General features: G+C 39.3%; 1 protein-coding gene across 5 annotated transcripts in view; it reads right to left on the reverse strand.

The window, feature by feature from the left end:
- ncam1a (neural cell adhesion molecule 1a) overlaps window positions 1–21,576 on the reverse strand; it is a 273,207-nt gene that overhangs the window by 26,385 nt on the left and 225,246 nt on the right. For 3 of the 5 annotated variants that reach the window (XM_080866377.1, XM_080866379.1, XM_080866380.1), the window contains 3 exons: window positions 20,719–20,733; window positions 6,533–6,657; window positions 5,651–5,831 (listed from right to left, as the gene is read on the reverse strand). In XM_080866377.1, the coding sequence (XP_080722503.1) occupies window positions 5,651–5,831; window positions 6,533–6,657; window positions 20,719–20,733 (321 nt within the window). The remainder of the gene's footprint in view (window positions 1–5,650; window positions 5,832–6,532; window positions 6,658–20,718; window positions 20,734–21,576) is intronic. The other 2 variants (XM_080866378.1, XM_080866381.1) reach the window with 1 other exon arrangement.

The raw sequence follows: 21,576 nt of genomic DNA on the forward strand, positions 1-21,576 counted from the left end.
CTTGTGTGTGGCTGCACAAGGGTCAAAAGGCATAGAAAGCAAAGGTCTGGAGCCAAAGATTTGAACGGCTCAGACTATCCTCTTTCTCCTTGAATGCAATCAGTTTATGGGAGCCAGAGCACAGTCAGCACGGACAGAAGAAGAGCTGCCAGACTGCACGTCACACATTGGCAACCGAGGGTAGCTGAAGTTATAGACCAACAATAAATAAATATCCACAACAGAGTATTTTGAGTGATAATCACAGCAATAAAGTGTGACAAGAAAAAAAAACCACACACACACAGTAAAAACACAAACAGAGAAAGAAATTTGTGTGTATGGCAATGTCATGGTCCATAGGTGCCCAAGAAGATCACACATGGAGACAGGAAGGACACGGAGAAAAAAAAGAAGCAGGAGAGAAAGAGGGAAAAGAGGGAGAGAGATAGAAAAATAGGTCAGAAATACAGAAATACAAGTCTGGAAGGTTGTTTTTTCTTTTCAAGACTGACTTGAAGAATAAAAAAGGAAGTCTAAGTTAAAGGGTAAAAATAAAAAGAAGTTATAGCATGTTAGTATCACAGCAAATGACACATGGTTCATGGCAGGCATGGATGGAGGGTCACACAAAGGAAGGTAATGGGGGATGACATCGATAAGGAAGACATTTCAAACACACTGCAGCACAGTCTCTGTTTTCACCTTAAGGTTCAGTATAAAGAAGGGGAGTTTTAAATCAGCCATGGTGCAGAGCAGCGGCCAAGTTTAGGGTAAGATAGATGACAGCCTGAATGCAAGAACACATCCACATGAGTCAGGCTAGTATCTCTCACTCCTAATGGCCAGTGGTGTAATATAAAGTAAATGCAAGCACAAGCTTGCTTGCCAGTGATGCATAAACTGAATGCCAAAGTCTCATTAATTCACAGATTCGGTAATAATGGAGTAATAAAAAAACACAGCAACGCGTCTCTATATTTTATTATGTGTGTCTTTGGAAAGTTTGAGCTAAAGGCCAGAAAACTGGCGCATGGGTTTCCAATCAGCAGCTCTCTGAGCCTGCAGAGGAAAGAAGCTGGGCTGCTTTGCTCACGTAGCCTTAGCTACTATTGTTGCTCTTGACTTATCAGTAAAGGCAGTGCAGATTGTAGATGGATTAATTAAAATGTTTTTTGTCTACATTACGTAAGACATTACCTTCAAATCCTATTGGATGTTGCAATTGTAAATGGCTTCTGAATTTGGGTTCTAAAGGGACCCGATAATTACTTAAAAGAAATGTTAAAAACAATATGGCAGCTTTTTTGTCGGTAAATAAAAAGGAAATTATCTTGTTGACAGACCTCGTGGTTCAAAGTTCAAATATGTATGGACATCTTTTTTGTGTTTGTATGGACACATACGGAAAGAAAGCATAGGCAAATATTCACAATAGTACCACTTGTTCATCTAGCATTACACCACTGGTCATGGTTGGGGGAATGGCCCATGCAAAACCAAACATCCAAAGCAGACGCTGGTTATGAAGGTAAAGTCTGTGACATGGATGAATGGATGACCTCATGTTACAAAATGTTATTAGCTTTATAGTTTTAGTCCTAAGTCAACCTTAGCTGGGGAGATTTGGATGGATCAAGATGTGCCACTTTGTTTTTTATATTATCTCTTCACATTTGGGCAGCATTTGACTTTCCGTGAGACTGTGGCAAACAATTGCCGCTCAGCTGTACCTGTGTGCATTAAACCTAAAGAAAATTAGCTATACACAAACCCTTTCACACGTCCGATTCAAATAAATTCAAAGGACAACAAACTCCAATATGTTTTCAGAGATCTTTTATGCTGAAGTGCATTCACATTACTGGGCTGAATGAATTCTTGTGCGTATGGTTGTTTTTTTGAACATAAAACAGAAATTTAAACAGGCTGAAGCTCGACCTTGCGTCCGCACTGGACTCCCAATGTGAGATTCAGATAAAATTGAGCATGCAGAGTCCTGCATATAAAAAAGGAGCAGCTGTTGATCAAGCAGTACAAAGAACAGCTGTGAGACTGCAAGGGAATAGTGGAATTAAATGCAGATGTTGTAGCTAAAAATAAACCTCGGCAATAGCCCATGCTCCCTGAAGTGAAGAAAAACAACAGCAGCTTGGAAGTAATACCAAAATATCTCAAAACAAAACAAATAAAAATAAAAACTTGAAAAAGTAATTAGAAGACTTGAAGGGGGGCTGACTCGGATGATACTAAGGTTAACTTGTAGTCTGGTAGATTTATATGTGATCCAAACCTCCCACTGCTATATGGCTGTTGCCCAGCAAGGACATGAAAAAGAAAAAAAAAAACAATTACAGCATACGAAAACTCCCAAAAACCAACCAAACTACCAAACAGGTTTTTTCATGTGCCATGCACTGGCAGCAGTTGCCTTTTAACAACTCCAGTAAAGAGCAGAAAAACATTAATCCAGCTGGAAAAGGCACCATGCAAAGACTGTATGGGCTGCATCCCCACCTAACTAGGCCACACATTTCAATTCAGGTCAGTCTTGGAGCCTGAACTGTGAGACCTACTAAACCTGGTAGCAGAAGGGAAGACAGATGCTGACAGAAAGAATGAAAATCAGAGAAAATGTGAAACAAAGATAGAGGCAATAGAGGCTCAGATATCGTAATACAAACAGAGAGAGACTGCAAACAAATCAAAAAACAATGAATGGTGTATAAAATGTGGCAGGATAGTAAATTATGGAGTATGGTCATTAATGATTTAGGAAAAAACTGAATCTGCAAGCTTCATTAAACTTCATTTTTTTCATAAATAGTGACTTACTCAACTTCAAAAGCTGAAACTGTGATGAAATTTAGATTGCATGCATATAATAGTTTCTTCAACATTTGTATTTTGGATGTAAAACGTCAGTAATCTATCCCGATTAATAATAAAGCTCAACTACAGTGACTATGACCCACAGAATTTTGAATGAGTAGCTATGTGTGTGTGATGATAGCTCTCTAAAGAACAAACACTCACTGGCCACTTTGTTAGGTATACCTGTTCAAATGCTTGTTGGTGCAAATATCAAACAGACAAAGTTAAGACGATCTGCTAAAGTTCAACCCAAGTGTCAGAATGTTGAAGCAAAGGTGATTTAAGTGACTTTGAATGTGAGAAGGTTGTTGGTGCCAGACAGGCTGGTCAGACTGTTCCAAAAAACTGCTGATCTGCTGGGATTTTTCCCACACAACCATCTCCAGAGTTTACAGAAAACAGTTTAAAAAAGAGAAAATCCAGTGAGCGGCAGTTCTCTGGGTGAAAATGCCTTCTTGATGCCAGAGGTCAGAGGAGAATGGCTACGCTCCTTCGAGCTGATACAGTAGCAACAGTATAACCTCTCGTTACAAGCAAGTTATTCAGAAAAACAACAGATTCCCCTACAATAGTAGAAGACTGCACTGGGTGCCAACTCCTGTCAGTTAAACAGGAGGTTGAGGTTATAATTTGCAAGGTCGTTTTTTAAAATTGGAAAAACGTTGCCTGGTCTGTGAGTTTTGATTGTGAGATTTGGAAGGTAGGGTAACAATTTTGTCTGAACAACATAAAAACATGGATTCGTCCTTCCTTGTATCAAAAGCTGCTGATGGTGGGGGGATGTATTCTGAGAAAAGCCTTTAGTACCAACTGAGAATCATTGAAACACTACAGCGTACCTGAATATTGTTGCTCACTGTGTCTATCCCTTTATGAGCACAGTGCACCCATCTTATCATGGTTGCTTCCAGCAGGATGCCAATGCCACAAAACTAAAATCATGTCTATATCTATCATGTCAATACGTACAAAATCTCTGAGGAAAGTTTACATAACTTTGTGTGCCACAAAGAATTAAGATGCTCTTAGAGACAAAACAGGGTTCAGCTCAGCACTTTCAAAGTGAACTTAAAAAACTAGCCGATGAGTGTAGTTGTCTGCTTTGACTGGTAGGAAATGATTACAGCATTGTCCTACTACTTGATGGCTTAATTTTGTGTATTATTTTATAAAAATGTTCTGTCAGTACTTTTGAATCTATAGCAAGGCACAGATTTTAATTTGTGTTTATGACTTGTGGGCTGTTTTCGGGCACATTAGTTTAAAGATTGGGCCATTTTATAAGTGATTTCGATTTTTCAGGTAAAATATTTTTCACAGTGTGCACTTGACAGTTAAAAGAAAATATGACTGAGGCAATCAACACTTCCTTTCATAAAGAAGAAAAGGGCAGGCGAATAGTGAAAGGGAGGGTGACAATGGAAGAAAAACAGGATGAAACAAAAAAAAGAAACACAGACAGAGTGTAAGATGTCAAAGAATTTTAAACTGTTAGCTAATTCAAGTGGGGAGGCAGCCCAAGTTAAAAAGTGCACTCTACACACAACACAGCAACAGAGCAAAGGCCGACCGTGACCACCTGTGTAGACGATGTATTTGGGAATAAATGGACAAAACTCTGTTTTCTCTGGGTCTGACTGTAGTCTGTTCTCACATCATTGGACATTAAGATTGAGGAGTTGAAGTCACCTCATAAGAAGTAATGAGACTTGGAGGAGCCGGATATCCAAGGAGAAATGCAGTGAGGATGCCTCTGCATGTCATATGGACTCATTAGCTACTTTTGATCTTGTGCTGCCTGGGCTTCAACATTTTTTGAAGCGAGTGCAGTGTTTTAAAAAGGTGCTCTGTGCATAGAAATTCATTCCTTCAGGAAAAGAGGATTTAGTGGAGATGACATTATTAAAGAAAACAAAAGTGTGGCACTGACTGAGAACTAGAAACAAAGAGCGTAGGCTGGGGGTAAAATGAAAATAGATTTCAAATGACCCAGCTTGCAGTCACTTGTGTATTTCTACTGACATCAAACTTTTGGTGCACACATGCCATGTTCAGTGGTTGGTTTATCATTTAAAAACCCATTTTGGCCTACAAGGACAAAGCCTGTGCTTATTAACTATTGTAGAACAATGTTAGATTAGTTGCACTGGGCATTTTAAGGTTATCTACTATAGTAAACTTTGTGGGCAAGTTAGTTTAGTTCCTTAAATGTAAATCTCATTTTAAAAAATCCCCAACTCCCAAAAAGTAGCTCTTCAAAATACACCATTAGATCAAGTCTTTGTGTGATATTATATATAATGCCTGGATTATAAACCTTACAGTTACACTACTGTGCAAACGTCTAGCACCAGGTTCACTTTTTCTTTAAAATTTCCCCCCAAAATGAAAAATGTGTGATTTACTGAAACATATGCAAATATTTTCACAATAGAAAATAACACATTTCCAATGGGAATGAAATTTAGAGTTTGTGCTCATTTCAAACACTCTGTATAGGCCACACCACTACGTGCCCCTCGGCTTATAATAGAGTCTTTGCTTTACGCATCAATGGGGTTTGCATCGTGCATTTCCTTTTGGTTACCAGATATGAAAACAGTAAAAACAATACACCTCTGCCATGCGACAGACAGAGATAGATTATTCATGACCGACCCTGCAGCCAGCAAGCTTTGAATAAGCACCTAGCAAAAGTCAAAGATCCAAATAATAGATTTTCTGGTCACGGTAGAAGCCTATGTGCACTGTGGCTGGTGTGTGTGGATGCTTAGGGTAGGTATGATGGGAACAGTACCTGGGACAGTTGTGGGCTCTGTATCTGTCTTGAAGGTGAGGATGCCAGGCTTAGATTTGCCCTGCTCATTCTCTGCCACCACATGAACCTCATACTCCGTGTTCCATTCCAGGCTGTTCAGGACGATATAGGTACTGTCACTGGGAAGGCGGAGCTCTGGTTTCCAGTCAGATACACGCTTCTGAGAAATGGATTTAGAAAGGAACAATTCAACACTCTCAAAGGAAAAGCTCATTTTAGATCATCTACAAATGTCTCGATTTCTCAAACTGTTCTTGAGCTGACATAAAAGCAGTACATGTTCTTTCTCAACATGTTTTTCCGTTCCAAAGAGATTAACCTGGTCCGAAACAGTTAATAATGAGGGAAAAACAAGAAAATAATGAAATGTATAAAGTACTCACCAATTATTATGCACAAATTGTACACAAGTAGATCTTATAAGAATAAATGAAAGTGGTGTTTAAGCATTTATCTTTTCCATCAGGTTAGTAATGACTCTTTTTGAATACATAGTTATAATTCAGTGGACAAGTGCTGCATGAGAACATAACTTTATATTACCACCACTGCAGGAAAACTAGTCTGCTGTAAGGGTTGGTTGGTCTAATTACAGTCACCCTTTCTTCCTAGTGACAACTGTTAATTCCAAAGAGGTAGAAGATACAAATTGAAAGGGGGAAATGACTTGGATGATGAGGTGGCTTAAAATGCTTTGGAGTCATTAGCAGGCACATATTTTGACAGATTCCAGTAGATTTACCCCTGCTCAAAGCCGTAGCCAGATTTGACTACTTTATTGTAACTGCTATTTTTTTTTTTATGTTGTTTTTGTTTTTATATCAAATGCAAAAAGTTACCCCCATTGCCAGAAATACTCACAGCCTTGTATCTGATCAGGTAATGTTTAATCTTGGAACCACCGTTATCTTGCGTGATCCAGTTGATCTTAAGAGAATTGCCCGGGCTGTGCACCTTGGCCTGCAGTTTGGGAGCACTGGGTTCCCCTAAACAGGAAACCAAGGAATGATGATTAGATGACAAACGGTGGTTACTGCATCAACACATGTTTACCTTTAAAAACCAACTGCCTACATTAATTAACATGTCTGAAATTTTTTATCTTAAAAGAAAAGAAAACTGCGCTACAATAGACACATTTTTTTCACCAGTGTCTACCAGGAGCAGATCAATAACATTAATAATTTTCAAGCCTTCACCTCAAATAATAACTTGGTTAGTAAGTTTTAGTTAATGTTAATTTCTCAACAACCAAAATCTTTCATTACCCTTGAACTATTTGTTTAACCCAAGCCATTCGTTTTTGTGCCTAAACTTAAACTTTAACCACAGCAGTGCCAGATCAGGGGGCACACAAAATTGCAACAATTTTGGAACACCCATCAAAAGATTTGCAAAATAGTACATCTATGTGTTAAGTTTGGAGGACCCACTGAAAGAAATATAACCTCCATGAGAAGAGTATCTGATAATTAAAGACAGACTTTAGGTGGAATATTACTTCCAGGACGACTAGAAGCAACAGAGGTCAACGTGGCTGCCTCAGAACCACAGGCGGAGGTGTTGTTCTCCTTGAGGCCCTCATTATCTGCTCTGTCCTCCTGAGTAATGACTGCTGGGTCGCTGGATAATGAGCCTGTAGGCCTTGATTGGACATGTTCCTCTATTACTTTTAATAACATTTACATAGTCTTGTGCGAAAGGAGGTCAATGTGTTTTTTGCGTGTGTGTGTGTGTGCTGTAGCTCTTCGTGGCACTGTTAAGGCAATAAGTGTGGAGACTAACAACCCAAACTCATCAATTATGTGCATATTGGTTACACACAGTTAGCCTTGTTAATATGTTATTAAATCCCCTACCTTGTGATGCTATAATCTTTGCCCTGTGCTAACAATCTTAAAAGTAACAGCCACACCAGCAGGTAACAGAAAGGCTCAGTGGTGCTGCAATTTCTACATGCATGCTACTGATAGAAATTCAATAAGGAGTTAAACCAAAAAATATCTCTCTCTCTCTCTGTATATATATATATATATATATATATATATATATATATATATATATATATATATATATATATATATATATATATATATATATATACACATACACATATATATATATATATATATATATATATATATACACACACATTTTGTGATAGTCACAAGAAAAAAAAAGTCACGTATTCAGTATTTAACATTTCAAACATCAGTGTTAGTGGTTGTAGTTAATTAAATGAATATGCATGAAGGCACTTTTTCTTGAAGTAATCAAATAAGCACACTTTCTAAAAACTGCATCCCACCAGGCAGAAGTGAGCATGACACAGGCTGAAAGTGAATCAGACGGTATTAGTTACAGCAGTAGTAACTCTGTGACAGGCAGACATTGATACATTCAGCATTGCATCATTCTGGGTTAGGTGAATATTTCTGAAGGCTAAAACAGAGAAAGTGGAAGATTAGAATGAAAAAAACTACACATGCAAAGCTTGAAATTTGGCCCACTGCTGTAAATTCAGAAGGGTATCGTGTGAAACACCACCCATGGCCTAACATGCATGTGGATGGTGTGGTTCCACATGCAGCCCAAGCTAATCACAAAGACAGTATACAACAAAGTTATTAAAAACATTCTGTAGAATAAAGAAATTCATTTAAGTTTTACGAGTTCATAGATCATAACGGAAAATCATCTCATAAGTGCTGTATGTGAGCGATTATTAACAGTATGAATTATACAAAAGAAAGGTGAATTTTGAAAATAGTAAATGTCTCAAAGTTGGAGTCTTTGTTCAGGTCAAATGAAAAAAAAAAAAAAGATAAATGTTTTTAACATTGCCCAATCGTCTCAATGACTTCCCAATACTAAAAAGATGTACCCAATGTTAGCACTTCTGCATATGCAAACTACTAGAAAGACATTACATCAAAGATACAGAGACATGCAGGTAGGACAGACATTTTCTTTAAGAACAGCTGAACAACAAGAAAGAGGATGCAACAAGAAAAAGGAAGTAAACTTGCATGCTGCAGTAATGCAAAGGATTGTTGTGAGTCCAACCGGTAAAACAGTGTGAGCTATGTAGCTCTCCAGGGGAAGAATATGAAACATTAGCCTTGTGGGTGACTATATTTAACAATGCATGCAATGCAAATTGTGGTTAGTGGCACTTTGTGGGGCTGCTCGTATGATGTTTAAAAAGAATTCATAATGAAATGGTTTGTTACAAAACCGGAAAAGTGGGGTTTAAAAAATGCTTTGCAATGCTATCTGTGAAGGCATTTGGCCATATTAAAGGCAAATCATGTTAACAACAACACATTTTACATGAAACATAATATGACACAATTATGTGTGACTTTGTTAAAGATTTTTCTAATTAGTCATAAGTATAGTCATAACTTCTATGTTAACCAGGGTGAGAACTCAAAAATTATGTTTAAAAAGAAAGATGAAATTAAGCATATGCATCCAGTAGCACTTTGCTCTGCAGCACATCCAATAGTGCCTAGGTGTCAGACATAGCTGGAAAATTTGCACAATGGCTTTGCAAAGTTTAAAAATTGCACTAATATCTTGAATTTGTTGCTAAAATGCACTGGTATTACTGATGCAGTTGTACCAGGATTACTACACAGGAGCGAAACTGTCTGCAAAGTTTAAAAATGTGAGCACTTCTGCAGCTTGCTGTTTGAATGGAATAAGTAAAACGCTATTATAGTTTTATTTCCAGAATACTGGGTGTGGAATGATTTTGCGCCTGTAATGGCCCACCGTTATCTACAAATTTTAACATGCATTGTTGAAAACGCACTGACTTTTTTCAAAAGACATTTCAAGCTGTGACTGTTTTGTAAATGTGAATGTTTCACATTCAGAATGTAGTTATTTACACTTACAGAAAGAGAAAATATCACAATCGTGTCATTATTTATTACGCAGTGGTCTACTTATTGATCCAAGTTAAGGATATAGGCTGTTTAAGTGCGTTTAACAGATCTGAACCTGATCTTATGCATCAATTTAGCGTGTGTATAAAATCTTTTGTCTATTTTCTCTGTTTTATTGTGCTTTAAGATGACTGTTGTGCTGTGATTTGGCACTACAGAGAAAAAAACTAAATTCTACATGTTAATTCTTCAAACTTACATCACTCTTGCATTGCTGGCTCTATGAAGATTAGTGTTGTTTGTGGTGTTAATTTTAGCTTAGTTGAAGCTCAGCTTCAGCTATACATATATATAAAAAACACCCAGCACGCCCCTGCGGGCGGTTTATCCTTCAAGCTCGGGTCCTCTACCAGAGGCCTGGGAGCTTGAGGGTCCTGCGCAGTATCTTAGCTGTTCCCAGGACTGCGCTCTTCTGGACAGAGATCTCCGATGTTGTTCCCGGGATCTGCTGGAGCCACTCGCCTAGCTTGGGAGTCACCGCACCTAGTGCTCCGATTACCACGGGGACCACCGTTACCTTCACCCTCCACATCCTCTCGAGCTCTTCTCTGAGCCCTTGGTATTTCTCCAGCTTCTCGTGTTCCTTCTTCCTGATATTGCTGTCATTCGGAACCGCTACATCGATCACTACGGCCGTCTTCTTCTGTTTGTCTACCACCACTATGTCCGGTTGGTTAGCCACCACCATTTTGTCCGTCTGTATCTGGAAGTCCCACAGGATCTTAGCTCGGTCATTCTCCACCACCCTTGGGGGCATCTCCCACTTTGACCTCGGGACTTCCAGGTTATACTCGGCACAGATGTTCCTGTACACTATGCCGGCCACTTGGTTATGGCGTTCCATGTATGCCTTGCCTGCTAGCATCTTGCACCCTGCTGTTATGTGCTGGATTGTCTCTGGGGCATCTTTACACAGCCTGCACCTGGGGTCTTGCCTGGTGTGATAGACCCCAGCCTCTATGGATCTTGTACTCAGAGCTTGTTCTTGTGCTGCCATGATTAGTGCGTCTGTGCTGTCTTTCAGTCCAGCTTTGTCCAGCCACTGGTAGGATTTCTGGATATCAGCCACCTCCTCTATCTGCCGGTGGTACATACCGTGCAGGGGCCTGTCCTTCCATGATGGTTCCTCGTCTCCCTCCTCTTTCTTGGGTTTCTGCTGCCTGAGGTATTCACTGAGCACTCGGTCAGTTGGGGCCATCTTCCCAATGTATTCTTGGATGTTCCTTGTCTCATCCTGGACTGTGGTGCTGACACTCACCAGTCCCCGGCCCCCTTCCTTCCGCTTAGCGTACAGCCTCAGGGTGCTGGACTTGGGGTGAAACCCTCCATGCATGGTAAGGAGCTTTCTTGTCTTTATGTCAGTGGCTTCTATCTCCTCCTTTGGCCAGCCTATTACCCCAGCAGGGTACCTGATCACGGGTAGAGCGTACGTGTTGATGGCCCGGATCTTGTTCTTACCATTCAGCTGACTCCTCAGGACTTGCCTGACCCTCTGCAGGTACTTGGTGGTTGCAGCCTTTCTAGCGGCCTCTTCATGGTTCCCATTTGCCTGCGGGATCCCCAGGTACTTGTAACTGTCCTCTATGTCTGCAATGTTGCCTTCTGGTAGTTCAATCCCCTCAGTTCTGACTACCTTCCCTCTCTTTGATACCATCCGACTACACTTCTCCAGTCCGAACGACATTCCAATGTCATTGCTGTATAGCCTGGTAGTGTGGATCAGTGAATCGATGTCTCGTTCACTCTTGGCATACAGCTTGATGTCATCCATGTACAGGAGGTGGCTGACAACTGCTCCGTTCCGTAGTTGGTATCCATAGCCAGTCTTGTTAATGATCTCACTGAGGGGGTTCAGGCCTATGCAGAACAGCAGTGGGGACAGAGCATCTCCTTGGTAGATCCCGCACTTGATGGTGACTTGTGCTATGGGCTTGGAGTTGGCCTCTAGTGTTGTACGCCACATCCCCATTGAGTTCCTGATGAAGGCTCTTAGGGTCCCATTGATCTTGTACAATTCTAGGCATTCCAGTATCCAGCTGTGGGGCATTGAGTCATAGGCCTTCTTGTAATCAATCCAGGCAGTGCACAGGTTTGTCAGTCTGGTCTTGCAGTCTCGGCTGATTGTTCTGTCTACCAGTAGCTGGTGTTTTGCGCCTCTGGTATTCTTGCCAATTCCTTTCTGTGTCCCGCTCATGTATTGACCCATGTGCCTGTTCATCTTAGCCGATATGATGCCTGACAGGCATCATATATATATATATATATATATGCATGGAGGGTTTCACCCCAAGTCCAGCACTCTGAGGCTGTACGCTAAGCGGAAGGAAGGGGGCCGGGGACTGGTGAGTGTCAGCACCACAGTCCAGGATGAGACAACAAACATCCAAGAATACATTGGGAAGATGGCCCCAACTGACCGAGTGCTCAGTGAATACCTCAGGCAGCAGAAACCCAAGAAAGAGGAGGGAGACGAGGAACCATCATGGAAGGACAGGCCCCTGCACGGTATGTACCACCGGCAGATAGAGGAGGTGGCTGATATCCAGAAATCCTACCAGTGGCTGGACAAAGCTGGACTGAAAGACAGCACAGAGGCACTAATCATGGCAGCACAAGAACAAGCTCTGAGTACAAGATCCATAGAGGCTGGGGTCTATCACACCAGGCAAGACCCCAGGTGCAGGCTGTGTAAAGATGCCCCAGAGACAATCCAGCACATAACAGCAGGGTGCAAGATGCTAGCAGGCAAGGCATACATGGAACGCCATAACCAAGTGGCCGGCATAGTGTACAGGAACATCTGTGCCGAGTATAACCTGGAAGTCCCGAGGTCAAAGTGGGAGATGCCCCCAAGGGTGGTGGAGAATGACCGAGCTAAGATCCTGTGGGACTTCCAGATACAGACGGACAAAATGGTGGTGGCTAACCAACCGGACATAGTGGTGGTAGACAAACAGAAGAAGACGGCCGTAGTGATCGATGTAGCGGTTCCGAATGACAGCAATATCAGGAAGAAGGAACACGAGAAGCTGGAGAAATACCAAGGGCTCAGAGAAGAGCTCGAGAGGATGTGGAGGGTGAAGGTAATGGTGGTCCCCGTGGTAATCGGAGCACTAGGTGCGGTGACTCCCAAGCTAGGCGAGTGGGTCCAGCAGATCCCGGGAATAACATCGGAGATCTCTGTCCAGAAGAGCGCAGTCCTGGGAACAGCTAAGATACTGCGCAGGACCCTCAAGCTCCCAGGCCTCTGGTAGAGGACCCGAGCTTGAAGGATAAACCGCCCGCAGGGGCGTGCTGGGTGTTTTTTTTTTTTTTTTTTTTTTTTTATATATATATATATATATACACACACTCTCATATATGTACTCATATATGTACACACACACACACACACACACACACACACACACACACACACACACACACACACACACACACACACACTCTACAAAGTTCTGTACACACACACCCACACACAAATACTCAAGGCACCAAGAGTAAATTTGGTGTTACTCTATAAATGCAAGGGAAAATAATCATTGTGGTTATTATTATTAGTAATCGCTTTGATTATGAAAGTCATGGTTAGTGAATGTTTGTTACTTAATTACATAATGGCTCGTAGATGAAACAAATGGCTAAATGAATAAAACTGAAAATGTTTTAATGCCTCTTCTATGAGCCTAATTTAACAAAGGCCTTGCGCATGATTATTGCTGATGTAATGGTCTCGAACTAAACAAAGGAAATTTACCTTCTGTTGGTCAGCGAAGACGACATCATCAGCACCATGCAAGAGCCACATGACAAAGTCACATGATGCCACGGACATGAATGGTTGAAAGGATAACATAGAAGAAGAAAAAGAGGGAAAGTGTGGGGGGTAGCAGGGACAGGTGGGGGGCATATGGGAAACATACAAAACATTTTGAAATGATGAAAACATGTCAAAATAATAATAAAAAAACAAAAACAAGAATGTTAAAGACATAATGACAAAACAGAATAACAAAAACAAATCGTAAATTGATAAACAGAAGTTTTTGAACATATAAAAAATATGTTATTGAATATATGAGGTACTGGATATTTAGTTATGGCTGTTAACAACACTGAGAATATCAGTAAATAACCAAACAAATAAACTAATTAAGATATTGAAGACTCAGCCAAAACTATACACCCAGAATTGCCTCATGCATCCAGTTGACAGCTTTTCCTCTGGCATTTTTTTCCCTCTGTTATTTATTTTGGTAACAATTTGGCCAGATCTGAATTTTAACTTGTACCCATTCTAGTAGGGCTGATTGTCTTTGAAAATAAATGACATGTCGAACAGAAAATCAATTTTAAAATCAATACAAATCAATTTTAGTTGTTGTTGTGTTTTTTTTGGTAACAATAGAGCTTAAATGAAAACAGAGGAAACTCTGCAGCTTTGGGAATAAAACTATGCCAACTAAGTATGATACACAACACAGCAGACAACAATAGGAACACATGAAAAATCTGAAGAAATAAGTTCTACGACAATCTAAAAAAGCACATGTGGCATTTGTTCTGAGGAATGCATTTGTAAAAGCACTGAGCAGATACACTGCCATCAGCTGCATCCTATTTCAAGCTAATGAATAGTCACAACTGCATTAGACAAATGTTATTAAAATGGTGTGTCAAAAAGGAAAGACTTGTTAAGAACAATATTGAGACATACAGATCTCACACAGCAGACACATCATACATCAGGAACTTAAAAGGAGCAACTACACTTACAGCAAATACTCCAGTGACCAAACACACATGTTATGCTTCTTTACACACTGCACACTGTTAACCAAAATGACGTTTTAAGGTCTGTGAAAACCACAAATGACAGCAATAAGCAGTCAGACAGGTTAGTCACTTAGCAGTGCTACTGGTTAAAATTTTACTGCACACAATGACGTTAAAAACCTTAACCCGGGTCTGCTTGGGCTTTGTTGATCAGTGTCAGCGATCTCCCTTTTTCTTGTTTTTCAGAAAACGGGCTAAGTATTCACAAAAAGTATTTGTGGAGGAGCAAGTTATTTTTGGTCCATTCCCTTAAAACATTCATTAGAAAATCCTGGTCTCTGCTTCCTACTTAGTCACAGCTTTCAGTCCCAGTCAGATAAAGAACAATTGGCAGTGGCTATCCATGCTCTGGCGTAGCCAGTCAATACATGAAGGATGATTTTGAGATGCTGTTAACACGCTGCTGTCTGGCTTTTCAGAGAGAAATGGAGTGAATGCACACTAAGGGGAGGATTCAACTCATGAGCGATCTGGGAGAAAACAAGTTGTGATTAAATTGAGTGGATGAAACAACTGAAAGATTCACCGAAAAGACAGATATCCTTCTGTCATTTTAAAGAATGGCTCCTCATGGTTCGTTCAGCTGTGAATGTAACAACACTGCGGGACCAACCAAACTGTACTTTAACAACTGTCAGATCAGCTTAACTATATGCTGTGTCTCACCTAAACAGATAACAGGGTAAGAACCAGAAATAGCTTTCAATACTTTAATAGCTCCTCAGTATGTGAGATCTTAATAGTAAATTGTTTGATCATTTTTTGGGCGGTTGCCTTCCCTTTTTTTGCACGCTTTTTTTTTTATTTTATTTTTTTACAAATAAACAGATACATCTGAAAATTAGCTTTCATTTGTCATTAGCAGCCATGCTATGGGCTCAAAATGTGGTCATAAATATTTTGTACTTGTAAATCGGTTTTGTACTTGTAAAAAAGATTTGTATGTGTAAAAAAAATTTGTGCATGCGTAAAAAAGATTTGTATGTGTAAAAAAGATTTGTGTGTGCGTAAAAAAGATTTGTATGTGTAAAAAAGATTTGTGCGTGCGTAAAAAAGATTTGTATGTGTAAAAAAGATTTGTGTGTGCGTAAAAAAGATTTGTGTGTGTGTAAAAAAGATTTGTATGTGGACTTAGCCAAAAAACCCCTGCAAGTTACAACTACGAATTTTGACCCTATTTTTCTTCCTTTCATCTGATTGGTGAATGTCATGTCAATCACAAATGTAACAATCCAATCAGAGAACAGATGGGTTTGGCTGTCGGAGGGGCACTTTTTTGAACTGCAGGTCCTTGAAGGGTAATCTCTATATAAATATCCGATAGCAGTTAGGTCCCCTTACTTTCAGCAGCTGTTGAAAGGATAAAGTTGTGGTATGTCAGTGGTTAGAAATACCATTATTACTTTAGGATTAGTTTAACACAACGTCAGGGCTGACCCGGGACCATTGTTGTGAGTCACAGCGAGCAGCATAAAAGTCCTTTCACATCGGACCCAGGATGTGCTGCTAATGCTAACTGCTAACTAAAAGCAAAGGATCCAGAATTTGTTGCTGGCTGCTGGGCTCTGTGGGTTTTTGCAGCAGCTCTACCTGTACTAGATGCACCTGCTCCTTGTCGTTTTTATCTCTGACTTTATGTCAACTACAAGAGTTTCTGGTTTTTTTGCTAGTTCTTCAAATGTTCAATAAAAACATGTATGCTAATTCATAACGAAGAAACCTTTGTAATGAAGACTGTCATTTCCAAAACACTGCCCGCCCCCACCCCGCAGTCCGCAGCGCTGTTGAAAAGGCTGTGGAAGTCCCTGTATTAAACACGTAGTCCTGTGACACAAAAATCACTAAATTCGGACGACCACAGACTGTTTTCCTTCGTGGTGATGAAGGAAAACGCTGGGTTGGCATGTAAAAGGGCATTTATTCCCTTCAAAGACCTGCAGTTCAAAAAAAGCGCCCCTCCGACAGCCAAACCCATCTGTTCTCTGATTGGATTGTTACATTTGTGATTGACATGACATTCACCAATCAGATGAAAGGAAGAAAAATAGGGTCAAAATTCGTAGTTGTAACTTGCAGGGTTTTTTTGGCTAAGTCCACACACAAATCTTTTTTACACATACAAATCTTTTTTACACACACACAAATCTTTTTTACGCACACACAAATCTTTTTTACACATACAAATCTTTTTTACGCACACACAAATTTTTTTACACATACAAATCTTTTTTACAAGTACAAAACCGATTTACAAGTACAAAATATTTATGACCACATTTTGAGCCCATACCATGCCCGTTAGCGTGAACAAATGGCACATTGAACATACGCTGATTTGATGTTTAGCTTTGTTTTTAGGAGAAAAAATGGTGCAAAATAAATGTTCACTGAATCTACTTTAAGATCAACTAAATATGTAAGTACACTAGAATTTGCTTAAATTACGAATGTTTTTACTCAGTAAAAGTATAGAAATTGCAGCATTCTGTTATGACAAACAGAATATGAGGTGTTAGCATGGACCCTACTACCTTAATGTTTATAGCAAATAATAGCATAAACAATTTGTATGATGTAGTGGTATGAGTTTTCTATAAACCACCTAACTTTATACTAAGGTGTTAGCATGATACCTCTACAAATAGCAATTAAACTACAGTAAGTATCCTCTACACCTGTCAAAGTAAGCGGCTCAGTAGATAAAGCAGGCCTGGTAAAACAAACTCATATATTCCAACTGCACAACAACGGTCTCAAGAATCTAATTTTGAATATTAATGAACAGGCAAGTTGTGTTAATTCTGCAAACACAACACTATGTCAGATGGTTAACCTTTAAGTGTTAGTAAAAATCTAAATTTTTAAGTATTTGAGACAATTAGCAAAGCTATTCGATTTCTTTGTCAATTTTCACTCTGTAGAGGGATTCTGAGCCCTCCTATGACCCACAACAAATATAAATGAAAACTAGATGCAATGCCAAGCAGGTAAGAGAGGTAAAGAGACACAGCGCACACTGCTGGACTGGCATACTCACTACGGGCCATACTGGTGGCAGCAATAGGGGGTGGTATCTCTGATGAAACTGAAAGATGGTGAAAACAAAATGAGAGGCGCTGGAGTCCTCAACAGAAAAAAAACCCCTCAAGGATGGGACTGTTTCTTTTTGTCTCTTGGTCATAAAGAATTTGCCTGGATCACTGACAAATCTAAATCAAATCTAATGTGTTAATATGGACATGAAATGATATGAATAAATGCAATTTTATATTTCCATTTGATATTTTCATACTGATTATATACTGGTTCTCTCAGGGTGCATTGTGCCACTTATAAGAACACAAAACTTACTGTGTAATTCTGGCCCAACCAGTAGCATTTACATGCTCACTAAGCTCAGATCTTTGCTCTTTAACAGCAATGGAAATGTGAGCGCTTGCTAAGACATCATTTCTTCTTGCTGACAACCACTGACAGCTATTCATCTAAGAGTTTAAAAAGCTCATAGTTCTTCAAGTGTTAGATATTGTAGCACTTTATATAGCCTCTGTAGAAATTATCCACACCCTCACTTACCTTAACTGCACTACTGTATAGCTCTGTGTAAACAATCATTCTGTACATACGATAATTTTTAACCCTACAACTGTTTACAACTTGCATAGTTCCCATTTCTGTATAGCTGTATATCTCAGATTCCTGTAAAGTTATTTATTTCATATTCTGTATAGTTTTTCATATTTATATCCTGTCCATATCCTGTACATAGCTTGTACTCACTACAGCCTGTACATACTTATAGTTATAGAATATTCACAACATACTTCATACCGTGTACATTATAACATAATAGACCCATTTCTGTAATATACTTACATATCTATATTATTGCTAATATATATTGTAATATATCTATATCACTAAGCACTTCTGGATGGATGCAAACTGCATTTCGTTGCCCTGTACCTGTGCATGTGCAATGACAATAAAGTTGAATTCTATTCTATTCTATTCTAAACTAGTGGGCTGCAAATACACTAAGAATCATAACATTTAGGCAGTTTACAGGAATAGGTTTGTTCATGTCCTCCCACTGATCCAACTGAAGCCAAATGGTTCACAACTGTGGTTTCCTAGGTTCCTCCCACATTGCATGCATACATGCATTTTAGATATTTGCAAACAGATTTAGAATTTTCTTGCCTGAAATACTGGGCTCAGGTCTTGACAGCCCACCTGGGTTTAAGACCGTGGCTGCTTATAGCGCCTCGATATTTAGAATGCATAAAAGGCTGAAATGAACAACTTATAAGTTGACAGAAATTATGCTCCTTTATCTTTTGAAAGCTCAGGCCTGTAGCATTAAATTAAGTTCTTATGAAAGTAAAATTATGGCCAGATTTACCAAAATTTTGCAGCGCTTGTAAGACTTTTGAGGAAAAAGCTGCATTCTTGTTTGTACAGTAGTGACTGTAACATGTCATATTGATTTCTTACTATACCTATGGCAACTGCCTTTTGTTTTGTTTACAGCAACAACATACAATTACTCGCTTAACAAAATTATAAGCACAACAATCAGACACACACACTCACCCAAACACTTAGGCGCTACAGCACTATTACACTCTTTACACCAAGTTAATTAAATTCTTCTCTTTAACTCTCTTTTAAAAAGACGCAACTTATTTGTCCCTAAAAGTATTATACGGCAGAAAACATACACACAATGTAAACAGCTGCACATTTCCCAGTCATGCTTCTGGAACTGAAGCTTTTGACAGTGGTACTATGAAGTCAGTGCACTGTGTTGAAGAAAATGTAATCAGAAAATCTATCCATCTTTCTTCTGATTATCTAATTTAGAATCACGATTAGCTGGGTACGTTGGGGCGAGAGGCAGGGTACACCCTGGACAGGTCGCCTATTTATCGCAGGGCGAACACAGAGAGACCGACAACCATTCACACAATCACATTCACAACTACGGCCAACTTAGAATGTCCTTAGACCGTGGGAGGAAGCCAAAATACTCAAGAACCCAAACGGTGAACAAGCAAACTCCACACAAAAAAGTCCCAGCAGACTGGTGGATTCAAACCCTGGACCTTCTTAATATGAGGCACTGGTGGTTAGCACTATTGCCTCAGGACAAAAAGGTCCTAGGTTCAAATCCGATTTACATTTCAACACTATTGTGTTGAAATGTAATTGGCAAGCATGTCGAGCTGTTTTCACTACTTTTTAGTTCTGGCTGGAAACTTTTCTGCTGAAGTTTACTTGCACTGCAGTGTTTCAGTATTTGGTTGTATTTTTTCACTTTTCAACATTCTTCTAAAGGTTGTAGATAAAGTGAACTGGTGAAATGTTTTTCTGTGTGTGTATGTGTGTATTTTTCTATTAAGGAAGATACAATGCATTGAGCTTCTGGGTCTCTGTATTATACGAGATATTAAAACCTCTTCCTGTGTAACAGTAAGCACAGTCTTTTCTCAAAGAAAGCTACTCCTCCCTCCTCCAGTAATCTACTGCAAACTAGTAGTTTTTTTATTTTCTTACTTTCCAGATATTAATCTCTGTGTCTGAAAACATCTAATATCAAAAGAATGGGAACCCAAAAGATCTGGGGCAGTTGAAGACTGGAATATACGTAAAATATATGCAAAGACACCTGGTTTTTAAAATAATTACCAGAAATGATTCCATACATCGTCGGATAATGCAACTATATATAGTCTTTAATTTAGGCGACGTCATAGTCTGAAGAGAGTATATTCCTTATATAACATTCCCTGACTGAACTACTGCAATGCAGAAGTACATAATTTTTTTTTAAAGAAAAAAAAACAACCACACCTTTAAGGCGTCATGAGACAAAAAACACTAAAAAAAACAGGAATTACAAGCAGGACTGTTGCAGAAAACAACCTGCTCTTTAAGACCATCACACATATATCTCTAAAATGATCCTGACACTGCATAAAAGTATTCCATTTGCTATATTAGGAAAAAAAAAAAGAAGAAGAAACTAATGCTGATTGGTTGGGGGGAAAAAGAAAATTCATAGTTCTGGGGCACTGGATGATGATTCTGTGGAACACTGTGTGATCAGTTCTTACATCCAGTTGGCTGTAGCATCATTTAGTAACCACTCATTTTTTTTAACACAGAGAACGGTGAGGGTAAAATACAACGGGAGGATGGAGACAAAATGCAGACGAATATAAAGCAGCCAAGACATGGAGGACAGAAACTTACTTGTGACAGAATACCCTGAGAAGTCCAATGGAAGAGAGAACAGATGAAAAACCAGATGAGAAAACAATAAAACAAAGAGAAGAAAAAAACAATGAAATGAGAAATATGATCAATGAAAGAGGCCAGCTGCCCTGTCAAATCGTTAACCCACTGTCTATTGTGCCTTACTGAGTATTCTGTTCACACAAAGTTCTGCTTCTCTCTGTTTTACAGTTGATAATACTGGTACTGTATCAGCAACTACAGTAGAAAATACTTTTAATGACTTCAAGGTGTCGATCAAGGTAAGGAATCTGGATTTGCGGCTGATAATCCCCCCCTCCCCCCACTCTGATGCAATATAACAAACTGATTACAGCATCTAATATGATTCCTCCATCAAATTTTTGTCAATTTTTGTAACGTCTGAGCTGAACTTCAAGTTAAAAGGGTTTCCAAAATAAGCATAATGAGCACAGGGAAGAGATTTGTTTTTTTTTTTACTGCAAGCAAAATAAGAGGATGCTGAGGAGCTATTTCTAAAGGGGGGGGGGTGAAGAAGCACACAAATGGAAGTGTGACATGAAGGCAGGCACAAAATAAGACAAAGATTTATTCCTGACCTTGGTTTGAAATGCTGACTGATAAAAAGCTCTGTTTCCTCTCCCGTGAATTTACATCCTTATTATTTTTTACTATGTTACAATGTGCAATCACTTGTTATCATGTTAAACAGCAGTTACTGGATCATTTTTGCTATATGATTTGGATTTGAAAGAGAATCAAAATGCAGAATGTACGCGTATTTACACTACTATCTGGCCCAATTTATACTTCAGTGAGAAGCGTGTGACAAAAATACACTCAAAGTCACATTTC

The sequence above is a fragment of the Rhamphochromis sp. 'chilingali' genome, assembly GCF_963969265.1.
Source record: "Rhamphochromis sp. 'chilingali' genome assembly, chromosome: 19".
NCBI classification, from domain to species: Eukaryota; Metazoa; Chordata; class Actinopteri; order Cichliformes; family Cichlidae; genus Rhamphochromis; species Rhamphochromis sp. 'chilingali'.